Source organism: Salmo salar, chromosome 05, assembly GCF_965601325.2.
Source record: "Salmo salar chromosome 05, fSalSal1, whole genome shotgun sequence".
Taxonomy (NCBI): domain Eukaryota; kingdom Metazoa; phylum Chordata; class Actinopteri; order Salmoniformes; family Salmonidae; genus Salmo; species Salmo salar.
In genome coordinates this window covers 26,334,340-26,352,984 of record NC_138295.1, presented here as the reverse complement: position 1 = coordinate 26,352,984, position 18,645 = coordinate 26,334,340, and the positions used below count along the sequence as shown (strand labels likewise).

The 18,645-nt window shown below is 45.1% G+C and overlaps 1 protein-coding gene across 7 annotated transcripts in view; it reads right to left on the bottom strand.

The window, feature by feature from the left end:
- Positions 1 to 18,645, bottom strand: part of LOC106604545 (LIM and calponin homology domains-containing protein 1) — a 157,154-nt gene that overhangs the window by 8,490 nt on the left and 130,019 nt on the right. For 6 of the 7 annotated variants that reach the window (XM_045718017.2, XM_014199288.3, XM_045718015.2 and 3 more), the window contains 8 exons: positions 18,279 to 18,409; positions 17,883 to 17,988; positions 13,282 to 13,313; positions 12,571 to 12,693; positions 10,503 to 10,595; positions 6,989 to 7,153; positions 4,659 to 4,756; positions 4,328 to 4,498 (listed from right to left, as the gene is read on the bottom strand). In XM_045718017.2, coding sequence (XP_045573973.1) covers positions 4,328 to 4,498; positions 4,659 to 4,756; positions 6,989 to 7,153; positions 10,503 to 10,595; positions 12,571 to 12,693; positions 13,282 to 13,313; positions 17,883 to 17,988; positions 18,279 to 18,409 — 919 coding nt within the window. The remainder of the gene's footprint in view (positions 1 to 4,327; positions 4,499 to 4,658; positions 4,757 to 6,988; positions 7,154 to 10,502; positions 10,596 to 12,570; positions 12,694 to 13,281; positions 13,314 to 17,882; positions 17,989 to 18,278; positions 18,410 to 18,645) is intronic. The other variant, XM_045718018.2, reaches the window with a different exon arrangement.

The following is an 18,645-nucleotide window of genomic DNA, read 5'->3' as shown; positions in this document are numbered from 1 at the left end:
CTTGAACCACAAATAAGAATCTGTTTTAATTGGTTGAACTATAAAATCAGGGGACTTTTTTGTAAATTCCTAAATATAACACCTCTGTTGTCATTTCTCTATAAAGCCTCATCTTGACAGTGAGGTAACATCGATTACTTGCGGGGCAACCTACGGGCCATCTGAGTAAAAGGCATGTCCGTGATGGAAGATGTGGAGAAGTATTAATAACGAAAAGAGAAGGAGCTCTGCATAACATAGTGAATATTGGCTTGTGAATGATAGAACAAACTCACACCCACACATGAACACACTGCTCCCCTCACCCCTAATCCCTTCACACCCACACATATGCAGAGCCAGAGGGGTGTCCGGGGTGGCACTGGACAACCCCTGACAACTGATTGGCCACCTTGGGTGCCACCCCACAATTTCATTCGCTACTGGCAGTTTGATGCTGATTGACATCTAATTTCACCTCTTCTTGAAAGAAGCATTTTATGTTGACGTTCGGGGGCGCATTTTTCAAATCGAGGATGAGAGAATATTAACGTTGGTGGCGAGATACAGAAGAATAAGAACATACAGAAGAAGAGAGAATATTTCCACAGCTCCACAAGCTCATTTCACGATTGACGAATGCATCATATTTGAAGTAAGTTTTAAAGTTTAGCATCGGGTTTAGATTTCCTAATGAACTTTTACAAAAGTTGAGTCGCTGTGTAAGTTAATGGAGCCAAAGGTCTAACGTTAACAGACAGTTAATCAGATAAGAGAGATCGGTTCCCAATTTAGCCTAAGATTGTTTACATGTGCTAGTAATACACTCATATACAGTGCAGTAAGTTACAGTATACGAATGTTTAGCTAATGTGGGGTAACTAGTAGGCTACAACTGTCAGTGTTGAGTAAGTTAACATTCAGCAATTTGAAATCCATTAACTCAGATTTTCTTACTTGAACTCAAAACGAACAATTATCAATCTGTTAACATTACTCAAAAGACCACCACAATTTGCAGATAGCCTGTTTGCTATCGTAAAGGTGTAAGAAATGATAGAGAGCCAAGTTACCTACCGCAGAGTAGTCCTAGCCATGATCTAACTAGTAACTTAGGCTGGTAGTTGATTTTAAGATACAGTTATGATAATGGGGATTTGTAATTAAGATTGGACGAAAATGTGGGCAATTGGATGCTTAGATGTAACCATAGGACAGTCTTATTTTTGCATCGGGTCAATTAAACATGAAAACAAAAAGGGAGAGAGACTCCTGTTCCAAAAGGACCCAATGTTAGGCAAGGCCTATACTTTAAACTACACATTTTAGTTAGCAGCTGTTAGCATCTAATCTTGTGGATCCCTTAATTATACATTTCCATAGAGACTTTATTTAATGTGTATTTCAGACAATTCAAGATCCAGAGAAGAGGGTCCTGTATAGCCGTGTTTGAAAACATTTCCCAGAACTCAGCATGGCACTAGGAAAAGGGCTGTCAACAGCTCCTGTTATAAGGACAATTCATGGCTTGAACATTCTGTAAATCAAGACTCGACTTGTTTCGCCTGTAGACGTTCTCTCTGCCCAATACACCTGAATCTGCCTTCACATCACAGTCAGGTATTTGTAACTGGAAAAAGGCGCTGTTTAAAGATTCTGGGTTTAAGCTCCATTTGAAGGCAGAGCATCATATCAATGCCATGTATGCTTGGAATCAGCATAAAAGGGCTATTGACAGCAACTCAATGTTAGACGTCATAAATGAGGACAGGAAAAGTGGAGGAAAAGTGGACTTACATTAAAACAATTGCAGATGTGCTCCTATTAACTGCCACCCAAAATATAGAGCAGAGAGGTCATCGAGAGTCTGATGACTCTCACAACAAGGGTCATGTTCTGACAATCTTAGAAGAAATAGCAAAGCATGACCCTCTCATAGAGAAAAGGATGAATGCATGTGGCAATGCTAAGTACACAAGCCACCAAATCCAGAAGGAAGTTCTTGAGGGCTGAGCTGAGATGGTAGAAAGTGAAATAATAAGAGAAGTAAAAGAAAGTGAAGTTTTTAGTGTAATTGCAGATGAAACCAAAGATTTAAAGAAAAAATAATAAAATGTCTTTAGTTGTGAGGTACTATTATAACGGTGCCATCCATGAAAGATTTTTACGCTTTCAGTCAGCTGAAAGCTTAGATGCAGCAGGTCTCACAAAAATTATTATTGATTGCCTTGAAAAACATAAATAATCTTGTGGGGCAAGGCTATGGCGGTGCATCCGTCATGAGCGGAAAGCATTCTGGTGCGTCTATACAGATTAAAAACAGTGCAAGATTTGCATTTTATGTGCACTGTAATGCACATTTTTGAATTTGGTTCTCGTCAATGCTGAAAAATCAGTGCCTGAGGCAGTTAACTTTTGCTCTCCTGCAGAAGCTTTAGAACTTTGTATCTGGCTCGTACGTTCATCTCAAGTGGCTTGCCATTCAGAAAGAGCTGTATCCACAGCAGCAGCACCGGGAACTACAGAGACTTACGGATGTAAGGTGGGCATGCAGATACATGGCATGCCGTAATCTGAGGGACAGGCTTCCAGCAGTTCTGAGAGTGCTACAGGATATCACACTTAAAAATAGTGGTGATAGATCAGTGGAGGCAAGGGGCCTTCTTACTCAGCTAGATTTACATTTCATAGGGCTTTTGGTTACCTTTTGTAAAGTGCTCGGTGATGCCAAATGTCTCTCTGACATGTTCCAATCAAGCGCTCTTGATCTAGCAAGGGCTGTGGATCTAGTAGGTGCCCTTACAGACACATTACAGGACTACAGAAGTGAGGGTTACTTTGGAGAACTATGGAAAGAGATTGAAGAGATTGCAGAGCACTGCAAAATAAGTGGACAAACAGTGTGTCAAAGACAGCCTAAAAACAAGCTTAAGATTTCACAACTCATTGACGATGAGCACTGTAGGACAGAAAAATAGTGACCAAAGTGATGGTGAGAGCTTCCAAAGAGCTATCTTTTATCAGATGCTTGACAGTCTCACAGCTGAGCGGCAGAGAAGAAGAATTGCGAGAATGCAAGGGGTCCAGTCTCTCAACCCAAAGAGTACAACATTCTTGAATGAGGAGCCTCTGTTTGCCTTTGCTCAGACCTTTGAGTCAGATTTAAAGGACCTCAAACATGAGGTTCATCAAACCAAGCGGCTTCTTGATAAGAGAGAAAAGTGGAAGGGACAGACCGTCTACTCTCCTCGACTTTGTTGTGTTTCTAGAAACTTATAAAAGAGGTCTTCCATGAGCTATTTCGACTTTGCAAGATTTCTGTTGTTACACCAGTCAGTTGTGCTTCTTGCGAGAGAAGCTTCTCAGCTTTAAAACTGATTAAAACCCACCTTAGGACAACAATGGTTGATGACAGATTAAGTCACCTCGGAATTCTCAGTGTTGAGTCAAGGAGGGCACGCTCCCTCAACATGGATGAGTTTGTGAAACATTTTGCAAGTTCTCAACAGAACCGCAGAATTATGCTGTTTTTAAATCTAACTTGGATAATTTGGCACTTAGGCAGTCCCTCTGGTCATGATTAAAACCTGTGCTGTGTACTAGCTAGTACACTGACATTCTAAATTCTAAATTCAAAGGGTATCATCTCACACAGATTTAATTTGGTCTTGATTAGGCCAACTGACTATTCAACTGACTATTCATTCCAAAACTTTTCTTTGCTATTAGTTAACACACACACACACACACACACACACGATACTGTAAGTTTGTAATATTGATTGGCAGCAAAATTATTTTTATTTTTCAAGTCTGTTTCTGCTTGATACCTGATATGTCAAATTGCAGTGTGTACATTTTTGTAAATAAACTACACAATTTATGTAACACACAATGCTATCTTATCTCCTTGGTGCTTGAGCTTCATTTTCTGAAAATATTTTGGATGTTCAACACTTATAGACCCAGATTATATATTCATGAAAACGGAGTGACCCAAGTCTCTCCAGTATGTAAGTACAGTGTGTGTGTGTGTGTGTGTGTATGTGTGAGAGAGAGAGAAAGAAAGAAATTGAGCTGCAGTTCCGAGGTAGAGACACTGACTATTCATAGTATGTTAAAGAAAACCAGTGAAGTAACCCTTTTGGACCACACTATCTACCACATTGAAGAACCCCGGGTTAAGTGAATTATCACTTCTACCTCTAATCAGCAATCATAGGATTCATTCATGCTCCTTAGATGCCAGGTTAGGGTTACACACTCATTTTCTGTCATGGACTATGGACCCCCTGAAGTAGCCTTGGCCCCCCCATGTATAAAACTCTAGTTCCACCACTGCACATACCTCCTGTCCCGAGAGGGCGCCTGCGGGCTGGGTTTGGTGCAGTCTAGTAAGACCTCTGTATTTTGTTTCTTGTTGGGGGGCTGGGGAACGGCCATGGTGGGTGGTGCTCTCTGACCATTCTGCAAACTCGGCGTCAGCTTGTCTGCCTGACTGCTGTTCTGGCTGATTGAGCTGTTGATTAAATGCATCATTCATTTCACTTTTATTAATGACATTATATAGAAAGTCATTATTCTCATGACCATTGTAGGGTTCAAGGTCTCACACACACACACACACACACACACACACACACACGCACACACACGCACACACACGCTCTCAGACTGACCTGACTGCTGTTTTCAGACTCTCATCTCTGGACGCTGTGCTGATGTCACTACTCCTGTCGTTATCTTGTCCTTTCCATACCACTCTCTCTGTGCTCCCCTGGTGGATGAAGAGAGATGAAGACAGTTTCAAAGGGTTAGTTACAATCACCCTAAAATCCACCAAAACACAAAACCTATTGCCTTATGGCACATTAACTGTGGTCATACTAGCCGTTTAATACATTAAAAACTGTTAGTTCACAATTTCACTGAATTAGTGAAGTACACGTCCCTACACATACACCGAGTCGAGTGCCTTTTAACTGTATCGAGTTATGACACCTTAAAATCCACTGGAACAGAAACCACATGGCCTGTTAACAGATTAGATGATATGGGTTTATTAGTCATATGCACAGATGTAACTGCTCTAACAGTGCAGGTCAAAAAAGTGAATGAAACACTAATACAAATAATAATAAAATATACACAGTGCCTTCAGAAAGTAGTCAGACCCCTTGACTTTTTCCACAATTTGTTACATTATAGCCTTATTCTAAAATGGATTAATAAAAAATTTAAAATCAGCAACCTACACACAATACCACATAATGACAAAGCAAAAACTTTTAGAAATTTGTGGAAATGTATTTATATTTAAAAACAGAAATACCTTATTTACATAAGTATGCAGACCTTTTGCTATGAGACTCGAAATTGAGCTCAGATCCATCTGTTTACATTGATCATCCTAGAGTTGTTTCTACAACTTGATTGGAGTTCACCTGTGGTAAATTCAATTGATTGGACTTATGGAAAGGCACACACACCTGTCTATATAAGGTCCCACTGTTGAAAGTGCATGTCAGAGCAAAAACCAAGCCATGAGGTCGAAGGAATTGTCCGTAGAGCTCCAAGACAGGATTGTGTCGAGCCACAGATCTGAGGAAGTGTGTTAAGTTTATGTTTTAAGTATCCCTATATTTCTGTTATTACGGAGCTATCACTCTGTTATTAGTGCGCCTGCGCAGCAGACTCGTTGTTGATGAACCTGGCCTGAGGGCAATGGCAACCATGTAGTGTGCTAATACGGTTTAGTAAACATTGTTAAACTGGAACCTTGTCGTTGTGTCATTTCGAGTTAACAAAGGGTACCAAAACATTTCTGCCACATTGAAGGTCCCCAAGAACGCAGTGGCCTCCATCATTCTTAAATGGAAGAAGTTTGTAACCAACAAGACTTCCATGAGCTAGCCGCCCGGGCCAAACTGAGCAATCGGGGGAGAAGGGCCTTGGTCAGGGAGGTGATCAAGAACCCGATGGTCACTCTGAAAGAGCTCTAGAGTTCCTCTGTGGAGATGGGAGAACCTTCCAGAAAGACAACCATCTCTGCACCACTCAACCAATCAGACCTTTCTGGTAGAGTGGCCAGACGGAAGACACTTCAGTAAAAGGCACATGACAGCCCGCTTGAAGTTTGCCAAAAGACACCTAAAGACTCTCAGACCATGAGAAACAAGATTCTCTGGTCTGATGAAACCAAAATTGAACTCTTTGGCCTGAATGCCAAGAGTCACTTCTGGAGGAAACCTGGCACCATCCCTCCGGTGAAGCATGGTGGCGGTAGCACCATGCTGTGGGGATGTTTTGCAGTGGCATGGACTGCGAGACTCGTCAGGATCGAGGCAAAGATGAACGGAGCAAAGTACAGAGAGATCCTTGATGAAATCCTGAGCGCTCTGGAACAGGTTCTCAGACTAGGGTGAAGGTTCACCTTCCAACAGGACAACAATCCTAAGCACACAGCCAAGACAACATAGGAGTGGCTTCAGGACAGGTCTCTGAATGTCCTTGAGTGGCCCAGCCAGAGCCCAGACTTGAACCCAATAGAACATCTCTGGAGAGACCTGAAAATAGCAGCAACGTGCCCCATCCAACCTGGCAGAGGTTGTGAGGATCTGTAGAGAGGAATGGGATAAACTTCCCAAATACAGGTGTGCCAAGCTTTTAGCGTCATACTCAAGAAGACTTGAGGCTGTAATCTCTGCCAAAGGTGCTTCAACAAAGTACTGAGTAAAGGGTCTAAATACTTATGTAAATGTGATATTTTTACATTCTTAATAAATGTGCAAAAATGTCTAAAAACCTGTTTTTGCTTTGCCATTATGGGGTATTGTGTGTAGATTGATGAGGGAAAAAAACAATTTAATCAATTTTAGAATAATGCTGTAACGTAACAAAATGTGGAAAAAGTCAAGGGATCTGAATACTTTCCGAATGCACTGTATATACATATTTACAACACGTTATTTTAATTTGAAAGGTAACCCAATATAACTTCTCCTCTCACCCCCTGCCTCTCCAGCAGCTCCTGCTTGCGTTCCCAGTCGGCCAGCGACCGGACGATGGTGTCCTGGGGGTCCATGGGCGAGGGGGCATCCCCCCGGATGGGCGAGGGCAGGGTGGAGGAGAGGGGGGTCAGGGGGGCCACAGTCTCCTCTAGTATCCTTCGCTCCTGTGGAAAAAGGGAGGGAATGAGGAAAAGAGGGAGAGAAATAGGGAGGGAGGGAGGGAGAGAAATAGGGAGGGATGGAGAGGGAGAGAAATAGGGAGGGAGAGAAATAGGGAGGGAGAGAGGGAGAGTAGGGAGGGAGAGAGGGAGAGAAATAGGGAGGGAGAGAAACAGGGAGAGAGGGAGGGAGAGAAATAGGGAGGGAGAGACGGGAGAGAAATAGGGAGGGAGAGAAACAGGGAGAGAAGGAGGGAAGGAGAGAGGGAGAGAAATAGGGAGGGATGGAGTGGGAGAGAAATAGGGAGGGAAGGAGAGAGGGAGAGAAATAGGGAGGGATGGAGTGGGAGAGAAATAGGGAGGGAGAGGGGGAGAGGGAGAGAAATAGGGAGGGAGAGGGGGAGAGAAATAGGGAGGGAGAGGGAGAGAGGGAGAGAAATAGGGAGGGAGAGGGGGAGAAATAGGGAGGGAGAGGGGGAGAGAGGGACAGAAATAGGGAGGGAGGGAGAGAAATAGGGAGGGAGAGGGGGAGGGAAATAGGGAGGGAGAGGGGGAGAGAAACAGAGAGGGGGAGCGAGAGAAATAGGGAGGGAGAGAAATAGGGAGGGAGAGGGAGAGAGAAATAGGGAGGGAGAGGGGGAGAGAAATAGGGAGAAATAGGGAGGGAGAGAAATAGGGAGGGAGAGAAATAGGGAGGGAGAGAAATAGGGAGGGAGAGAGGGAGAGAAACAGGGAGGGAGGGAGGGAGAGAGGGAGAGAAACAGGGAGGGAGGGAGGGAGAGAAACAGGGAGGGAGGGAGGGAGGGAAATAGGGAGGGAGGGAGAGAAATAGGGAGGGAGGGAGAGAAATAGGGAGGGAGGGAGAGAGAAAAAGGAGGGAGGGAGAGAGAAAAAGGGAGGGAAGCAGGGAGAGAAATAGAGGGAGGGAGGGAGGGAAATAGGGAGGGAGAGAAATAGGGAGGGAGAGAGAGAAATAGGGCGAGAGAGAGAAATAGGGAGGGATGGCGGGAGAGAGGGAGAGCAATACGGGGGGAGGGAGAGAGGGAGTGAAATACAGGGGGAGGGAGAGAGAGAGGGAGGGAGAGAGAGAAATAGAGAGGGCGGGCGGGAGGGAGAGAAATAGAGAGGGAGGGCGGGCGAGAAATAGAGAGGGAGGGAGGGCGAGAAATAGAGAGGGAGGGAGGGAGAGAGAGAGAGAGAGGGAGGGCGGGAGAGAGAGAGGGAGGGCGGGCGAGAGAGAGGGAGGGCGGGCGAGAGAGAGAGGGCGGGCGAGAGAGAGAGGGCGGGCGAGAGAGAGAGGGCGGGCGAGAGAGAGAGGGCGGGCGAGAGAGAGAGGGCGGGCGAGAGAGAGAGGGCGGGCGGGCGGGCGAGAGAGAGAGGGCGGGCGGGCGAGAGAGAGAGAGAGGGCGGGCGGGAGAGAGAGAGAGGGGCGGGCGAGAGAGAGAGAGAGGGCGGGAGAGAGAGAGAGGGCGGGCGAGAGAGAGAGAGAGGGCGGGCGAGAGAGAGAGAGGGCGGGCGAGAGAGAGAGAGGGCGGGCGAGAGAGAGAGAGGGCGGGCGAGAGAGAGAGGGCGGGCGAGAGAGAGAGGGCGGGCGAGAGAGAGAGGGCGGGCGAGAGAGAGAGGGCGGGCGAGAGAGAGAGGGCGGGCGAGAGAGAGAGGGGGCGGGCGAGAGAGAGAGAGAGGGCGGGCGAGAGAGAGAGAGAGGGCGGGCGAGAGAGAGAGAGAGGGCGGGCGAGAGAGAGAGAGAGGGGCGGGCGAGAGAGAGAGAGAGGGCGGGGCGAGAGAGAGAGAGAGAGGGCGGGCGAGAGAGAGAGAGAGGGCGGGCGAGAGAGAGAGAGAGGGCGGGCGAGAGAGAGAGAGAGGGCGGGCGAGAGAGAGAGAGAGGGCGGGCGAGAGAGAGAGAGAGGGCGGGCGAGAGAGAGAGAGAGGGCGGGCGAGGGAGAGAGAGAGGGCGGGCGAGAGGGAGAGAGAGGGCGGGCGAGAGGGAGAGAGGGAGGGGAGGGCGGTAGAGAGGGAGAGAAATAGGGAGGGCGGGAGGGAGGGAGGGAGAGAGAGATAGGGAGGGAGGAGAGGGAGAGAAATAGGGAGGGAGGGAGGGGAGGGAGGGAAACAGGGAGGGAGGGAGGGAGAGAAACAGGGAGGGAGGGAGAGAAACAGGGAGGGAGGGAGGGAAATAGGGAGGGAGGGAGAGAAATGGGGAGGGAGGGAGAGAAATAGGGAGGGAGGGAGAGAAATAGGGAGGGAGGGAGAGAGAAAAAGGGAGGGAAGCAGGAGAGAAATAGAGGGAGGGAGGGAGGGAGAGAAATAGGGAGGGAGAGAGAGAGAAATAGGGCGAGAGAGAGAAATAGGGAGGGATGGCGGGAGAGAGGGAGAGCAATACGGGGGGAGGGAGAGAGGGAGTGAAATACGGGGGGAGGGAGAGAGAGAGGGAGGGAGAGAGAGAAATAGAGAGGGAGGGAGGGAGAGAAATAGAGAGGGAGGGCGGGAGAGAGAGAGGGAGGGCGGGCGGGCGAGAGGGCGGGCGAGAGAGAGAGAGAGGGCGGGCGAGAGAGAGAGAGAGGGCGGGCGAGAGAGAGAGAGAGGGCGGGGCGAGAGAGAGAGAGAGGGCGGGCGAGAGAGAGGGCGGGCGAGAGAGAGAGAGAGGGCGGGCGAGAGAGGAGAGAGAGGGCGGGCGAGGGAGAGAGAGAGAGGGCGGGCGAGAGAGAGAGAGAGGGCGGGCGAGAGAGAGAGAGAGGGCGGGCGAGAGAGAGAGGGCGGGCGGGCGAGAGAGAGAGGGCGGGCGAGAGAGAGAGAGAGAGAGAGAGAGAGGGAGAGAGAGAGGGAGAGGGAGAGAGGGAGGGGAGGGCGGGAGAGAGGGAGAGAAATAGGGAGAGAGGGAGAGAAATAGGGAGGGCGGGAGAGAGGGAGAGAAATAGGGAGAGAGGGAGAGAGGGAGTGAAATAGGGAGAGAGGGAGAGAAATAGGGAGGGCGGGAGAGAAATAGGGAGGGCGGGAGAGAGGGAGAGAAATAGGGAGAGAGGGAGAGAGGGAGTGAAATAGGGAGAGAGGGAGAGAGGGAGTGAAATAGGGAGAGAGGGAGAGAAATAGGGAGGGCGGGAGAGAAATAGGGAGGGCGGGAGAGAAATAGGGAGGGCGGGAGAGAAATAGGGAGGGCGGGAGAGAGGGAGAGAAATAGGGAGGGCGGGAGAGAGGGAGAGAAATAGGGAGGGCGGGAGAGAGGGAGTGAAATAGGGAGGGCGGGAGAGAGGGAGAGAGATAGGGAGGGTGGGAGAGAGGGAGTGTTTTTATTCAGTCAGCAGTCACATTCATACACGCATGCACACACACACTCTCTCTCACATGCACTCACACACACCTCCTCATGGTATCTCCTCTCCTCCTCTTCCACCTCTCTTTGCGCTCTCTCCCACTCCTGTTTCAGCTTCTCCTGCTCATGCTGGTACTTCTCCTGTTACCATGGCAACAAGAGATGGCACACATTCATCATCGATGACATGTCATACAGACAGACGGATGGAAAAGATGCCTATTGGGCCATACCTGGCCATAAAGCATATCGGGGTTGTTTTAGTAACTATCTGAAAGTATGGATCACTCTCCCTAAAACATGATGATGGCTGATGACACTTTGCTTCATGAAAATCCAATATCTTGAAAACTTCACTGCTGACATGCAAAACATGTTGGGATTGTATCAACAAGGAACTAATGAAAAAAAAATACCAACAGAGAGCTTTTGAGTGTGTTTTTCCTTGAAAGATGGTGTGAAATGTGTAAGACTCAACTTCAGACTCCTTTTGAAAGATGAAAACATCTGATTAACTTAGATTTCGAGTGAACTATCCATTAACATTGGATTTCATCTGAAATAAATATATTGTGTTAGTTCAGGTCTGTATTAAGTACCATTGAGAAGCATGAGCCAATCATGAGACAGGAAAAAGTGGGCATACACAAACATAGCGAAGCATGAGCCAATCATGAGACAGGAAAAAGTGGGCATACACAAACATAGCATGCGTGTATGATGAGGGTTGTAAAGATAGAGAAAAGACATTCAAAAAGCTGCCAACCAAAGAAACAGACACACCATGCACGGACAAGGTGGTTTAGGAGTCAAAGGTGACAAGGGTTCATGCATCAGCAAAGCAAACCCCATGGGTGGACCTCAATAGTCTAAAATGGCTTTCTTTTCTCACCTTCATCAGTACATCTATAACTCTGAGAATATAGGTTAGGTGAGGATGAAGGAAAGAAAACAAGGAGACAAGGCTATTTGGAGTATTGAGACACCCTATGACGGGTAGGTAGAGGAGGAGAGCGAAGTTGACTGGCAGCAGATTTGGGGCTCTGGCAAATGAGTGTGAGACATGTAGGTCATGCCATTGCACACAGCTTTTATTGTGCAATGCTGCCGCTGTGTGGCCACTGTGCACAGCATTGGGGGTCGACTTCAGACTCAGAGCAGGCAGATGACTAAGCAGGATTGTGGTTAATTGAAATGTGTCTGCAAGCTAACAAAGTTAGCACCTGCTTTGGGTAAATGTAACTGGTGCTGCAGACCATAGATTCAGTAATCAGTAGGCTTATTCGGGCTTATCTTTAGCTAATGTCAATAGGGCATCATGCTAACTCAGGCCTAGCTTTAGCATGCTAACTCAGGCCTTTTGTTAACATTATTAGCAGTATGCTAACTCAGGCCTAGCTTTTGTTAACATATTATTAGCTGTATGCTAACTCAGGCCTAGCTTTTGTTAACGTGCATTTAGCAGTATCCTAACTAAGGCCTAGCTTTTGTTAACGTGCATTTGGCTGCATGCTAACTCAGGCCTAGCTTTTGTTAATGTGTTTTTAGCAGCATGCTAACTCAGGCCTAGCTTTTGTTAATGTGTTTTTAGCAGCATGCTAACTCAGGCCTAGCTTTTGTTAATGAGTAATTAGCAGCATACTAAATCAGGCCTAGCTTTTATTAATGAGTATATAGCAGCATGCTAAATCAGGCCTAGCTTTTGTTAATGAGTATATAGCAGCATGCTAAATCAGGCCTAGCTTTTGTTAATGAGTATATAGCAGCATGCTAAATCAGGCCTAGCTTTTGTTAATGAGTATATAGCAGCATGCTAAATCAGGCCTAGCTTTTGTTAATGAGTATATAGCAGCATGCTAAATCAGGCCTAGGTTTTGTTAATGAGTATATAGCAGCATGCTAAATCAGGCCTAGCTTTTGTTAATGAGTATTTTGCAGCATGCTAAATCAGGCCTAGCTTTTGTTAATGAGTATTTTGCAGCATGCTAAATCAGGCCTAGCTTTTGTTAATTAGTATTTTGCAGCATGCTAAATCAGGCCTAGCTTTTGTTAATTAGTATTTTGCAGCATGCTAAATCAGGCCTAGCTTTTGGGTCTTTAGTAGCTTAAACTCTACCTGAAGCATGCGCTCCTGCTCTTGCTGCCACCTTTCCTGACGCTTTCGCTCCTCATTTGGGTCCCAAGACCAGCGGTCGCCCCGCTTAGCCTGGGCCACTACCGGGGATGACACCTGAGTGACCTGATAGAGCCCATCCAGGGCTCACACACACACACACGCACCAACCCACATATTCATAAACCAAAGTACACACACATCCACAGAAAGGGAAGAGAGGAGACAGTTGATCTACAACAGCACTATGTCCATGCTAGCCAAAGGTGTCCTACTAAGGAGAGAGAAAAGAGCGAGAGATGAGGGGATGAAGAGCAAGGCTGGGCACTTTGTACATAATCCTCATCTGATAGGTTGAGCCAATGAACATTTACCAATCAAGCATTGGGTCTTAGGGAGGTCCTAAATATATTAGAAAAACAACAAATGGATTGTGCTCAGTAGACAAAACGGAAGAACACGCTCTGAAATGGAGTGAAACGGGGAGCCAATAATGAACTTGCCCAATAAGAAAAGTTTGTTTTGGTTTCACGGTTTTGCTACTGTGTGCCCTAATGAATACAACCCTGGATTGTCTGTTAAGATGCATTGTATCGAATGCATTGTGGACGGTATTGACACCATTTTGTCTCAACCAGATGAGAACTAGTAAAACCCACTTTAGAACTCTACCAGGAAAGATTATAGCAGATGGAACAGTTAGAATGGACTCACCGCTGCTGTACCATGCTCCTGCTCTGCCCCCTCTATGGAATAGAGATACAGTGAAAAAGGTAGTCGGTTAGAAAACAAACATCGTTGAAACACAGGAACTGATGCCGAGTCATTTCATTTGGCAACTACACTGTCTTTGTGTGAACGCATGGAAAAAGCTATTTAAATAACGAATGTCAGGTAAAGGAATGAGGGAATGAAGTGAAAGGTGGCAGGGAACAAATCCAGGTGATAAGGGAACAAATCCAGGTGATAAGGGAACAAATCCAGGTGATAAGGGAACAAATCCAGGTGATAAGGGAACAAATCCAGGTGATAAGGGAACAAATCCAGGTGATAAGGGAACAAATCCAGGTGATAAGGGAACAAATCCAGGTGATAAGGTATGAAGGTGAATATTGAGTTGCTGAAAAGCTACAAGCTGTGTGGTATTTGTCATTACTGAGTGGCTAACAATTCCAGTTTCCTGTGTAAAAGTACACCAAAAATATACATTCAACAATGCTTTAACACTTTACAAAAAGTTGCTCTTACTTACTTACTGACTTTATTGTCCCCATGGGGAAATTTTGTTGCAGTGTCATGTACACGTTTAAAGTGGCGTTTAAATACAAAACAAAATTGACAATACAACTTTCATAACAGTTACATACCAATAAAACATATATATTTTTTAAGACTAGCCTGCTGGCCTTACTGAGTCGATAGGAACATTAGCCTGAGCTATTTAGGAGGGATATCACACCTGGCACAAATGATTGTCTAGTCCTTTTTTTCACTGCCGAGGTGTGCCATATACCTGCGCCCAGAGTGGAGTAGTTCAATGTCCAGGTACAGGGGGTGGCTTAGGTCTAAAATGATTTTGTGAGCCTTGCGGAGGGCCCTGATCTTAAAGATCTCATCCAGGTCTGTCTGTTTGACTCCAAGTACCTTGCTTGCTGTGGTGATAATCCTTCTCAGCATATTTCTCTGGCTCACAATGGCATTACCAAACCAACAAACAATACAAAAACTTAAAATACTCTCAATGAAAGATTTGTAAAACAGTCAGTATAGTCTACATTAAAAGAGCTCAGCTTTTTGAGAAAGTACAGTCTCTGTTGGCTCTTTTTGTAGATAAGGTCTGTACATTTACTCCACTGAATCTTATTGTCCAAGAGGACACCCAGGTATTTGTATTCCTCTACAATCTTTATATTCTGACCTCTGATAGATGTTGCAGAGGTAGGTGTTGTACACTTCCTGAAGTCTATGCACATCTCTTTGGTCTTGTTGGTATTGAGGACCAAGTGTGATTCCAAGTGTGATTCCTCACATCAAGGCAGTGTCATCAGCGAACATAACGAGGTGTCTGTCAGGATGGGAACTAGTACAACTATTAGAGTACAAGATGTACAGGAGTGGGGACAAAACACATCCCTGAGGAGAGCCTGTGTTGGTGGTGCATATGTCCGACACATGGGGACCTATTTTGACTCGCTGTGAGTGTTGGCTCAGGAAGTCCAACAGCCACAAAACCAGCGCCCCATCTAAGGAGAAGTCCCGAATGAGTCTCTGTGCCAGAATGTAAGGCTGGATTGTGTTGAAGGCAGAAGAAGAGTCAACAAACAGAACCCTAACATGGGATTTGGCACCCTCTAGATTAGAGGTCGACCGATTAATCGGAATGGCCGATTAATTAGGGCCGATTTCAAGTTTTCATAACAATCTGTAATCGTTATTTTTGGCCGCCGATTTGCCAATTATTATTATTATTTTTACACCTTAATTTAACTAGGCAAGTTAGATTAAGAACACATTCTTATTTTCAATGATGGCCTAGGAACTGCCTTGTTCAGGGGGGATTCGGGGATTAGTTTTTGCAACCTTCTGATTACTAGTCCAACGCTCTAACCACCTGCCTTACATTGCACTCCACGAGGAGCCTGCATGGCAGGCTGACTACCTGTTACACGAGGGCAGCAAGAAGCCAAGGTAAGTTGCTAGCTAGCATTAAACTTATCTTATAAAAAACTATAAATCTTAACATAATCACTAGTTAACTACACATGGTTAATGATATTACTAGTTTATCTAACGTGTCCTGCGTTGCATATAATCGATGCGGTGCCTGTTAATTTCTCATCGAATCACAGCCTACTTCGACAAACGGGTGATGATTTAACAAGCGCATTTGCGAAAAAAGCACTGTCGTTGCATCAATGTACCTAACCATAAACATCAATGCCCCTAACCATAAACATCAATGCCTTTCTTAAAATCAATACACAAGTATATATTTTTAAACGTGCATATTTAGTTAATATTGCCTGCTAACATGAAATTGTGTCACTGCTCTTGCGTTCATTGCCTGGCTTGTTACGAACTAATTTGCCAGAATTTTACGTAATTATGACATACCATTGAAGGTTGTGCAATGTAACAGGAATATTTAGACTTAGGGATGCCACCCGTTAGATAAAATACGGACCGGTTCCGTATTTCACTGAAAGAAAAAAACATTTTGTTTTCGAGATGATAGTTTACGGATTTGACCATATCAATGACCTAAGGCTCGTATTTCTGTGTGTTTATTGTATTATAGTTAAGTCTATGATTTGATAGAGCAGTCTGACTGAGCGATGGTAGGCACCAGCAGGCTCGTAAGCATTCATTCAAAAGCACTTTCGTGCGTTTTGCCAGCAGCTCTTCGCAATGCATTGCGCTGTTAATGACTTCAAGCCTGTCAACTCCCAAGATTAGGCTGGTGTAACCAATGTGAAATGGCTAGCTAGTTAGCGGGTGCGCGCTAATAGCGTTTCAAACGTCACTCACTCTGAGACTTGGAGTAGTTGTTTCCCTTGCTCTACATGGGTAACGCTGCTTCGAGGGTGGCTGTTGTCGATGTGTTCCTGGTTCGAGCCCAGGTAGGAGCGAGGAGAGGGACGGAAGCTATACTGTTACACTGGCAATACTAAAGTGCCTATAAGAACATCCAATAGTCAAAGGTATATGAAATACAAATCGTATAGAGAGATAGTCCTATAATTCCTATAATAACTACAACTTCTTACCTGGGAATATTGAAGACTCATGTTAAAAGGAACCACCAGCTTTCATATGTTCCCATATTGTGTGCAAGGCACTTAAATGTTAGCTTTCTTACATGGGACATATTGCACTTTTACTTTCTTCTCCAACACTTTGTTTTTGCATTATTTAAACCAAATTGAACATGTTTCATTATTTATTTGAGGCTAAATTGATTTTATTGATGTATTATATTAAGTTAAAATAAGTGTTCATTCAGTATTGTTGTAATTGTCAATATTACAAAAAAACAACAAAAACAACAAAAAAAATTAATAATAAAAAAAAATAATAAATAAAAAAAAAAAAACAAAAAAAAAAAAAATCAATAAAAAAAAAAAATCGCCCAATTAATCGGTATCGGCTTTTTTGGGGCCGTCAATAATCGGTATCGGTGTTGGAAAAATCATAATCGGTTGACCTCTACTCTAGATGTCTATAGACCATGTTAAGGAGGGTAAGAATGGCATCATCAACTCCTCTGCTAGGCTGATTGGCAAACTGAAATGGGTCGAGAAGCTTCTGGGTGACACTGAGAATATGACTTTCACAAGTTTCTCAAGGCATTTCATTACTAAGGATGTCAAGGCGACGGCCGTAGTCACTCAGCACAGAGGGATGAGATGCTTTAGGAATTGGTATAATTATTGAGTTTTCCCACAATACTGGCATGTGTTGCTGGTCGAGTGAGGATTGGAAAATGTCTGTAATAACACCAGTCAATTGTTCAGCATAGTGCTTTAACACATGTCCACTTATTTTGTCTGGGCCTGGGCTTTTGTATGTGTTGCATTCTCTGAATAACTTTAAAACATCAGACTGTTTAACAACAACTCTCCCAAACATTTGTAATGATGCTTCCATTTGTTTTACCTCAGACACAAAGTTGTCTGATTCAAATCTTGAGAACATTCAGTTCATTAGCCATATACCTGTGTAGTAACACTGTAGTTATACGTAACAATGTTGTATTAACATTGTTACTATAGTAATTACAGCATTATAAGACCAACTTAATGTAAAATATAGTGGGGTCCACAGGACTCCAATAATAAATGACAAAACCAGTAGAGTGAGGAAACAGGTTTCCAATGCTGTCACCCAGCCTCCAGGGAAGCCATGGGGAAACCCTGTACTATGTATGAGTACGTGAACCCCAAAGAGGGTTACAGGCAAGCTCAACTAAACAGTGAGCAGTTTACCTGGCGTGGTGAAGAACTCCCAATGTAGGCCTAACCTAGGGTTGCTGGTGGATAACTGGCACTGTTAGCCAGCTCTACAGCACAAGCAAGGAGGGGGGAGGAAGGAAGGAGGGTAAGGGGTGAGGGGGAGGAAGGAGGGAGGGTAAGGGGGTGAGGAGGAGAAAAGGAGGGGATAGAGTTCACAAGCAAATACAGAGTGCCAGTTGGAGATGCAAAGGAAAAAAATAGTTGGGTGTGTGATAGCACAGCTGAGAGGGCTGCGGGAAATAAAGACTATTGTGAAAAAGGCAGTTTGAGGTTCGTTCTGTTCTGAAAACAGATTTTGCTTACCTGTTGTGGGAGCTTCACATGGTGGTTTGTTTCTGACAGGTCCTGGATCAGCCAAGGTAGCAACTTCATCTGCTCTCTGAGACGACTCCAGGCTGGGCTCACTGACCTAAGATCATCCCAGAAAAGTCAGAAACACAATGATCAAAACATGACATGGGGATTCTTCAAAAATATTTATAGTTAGAACGTAGCAGAGAGAAATTTAATTTATAGAGTTTGTGATACCCTATTCTACACAGTATAGAATCAGGTCTGTCCTACATAATGCATTTCTATCTGAAAGTTCTATGGCGCTGCACACTCCTGGGTACGGCTTCTGCTTGAGGTAGAGCAGCGCACAAATGATTGGCTATTCGCAGCATTGGGGGCCATTGATTGGTTGGCAGGTGATCTCACCGGTGAAGTCATTGGTTGAGCTTGTTGTGTGGCGTGCTCTGATAGGACTGGACGGAGGACAGTGGCGATCTGTCTAGTCGCTGTGGCATTCATACACACTTCTGTTTGTTCCTTGGGAGCTTGTTGTGACTCTGAAAACCAGACAGATACATGTCTAGGTGAATCAGAGCAAGGCTCTGCATCAGAGTCTACAGTAAGCCCAGACAGTGGGTCCTAATGTGACTTTAACCACAGGAAGACCAAGTTGAATAATTTGTTTAACAGCTTAAAGCGTTCATTTGCTAATCAGACAATGAGTAATAAATGACTAGAATGCACATCAAATAGCAAAAGGATTTGATGGGTTCTAGAAACAATATAAATGGTC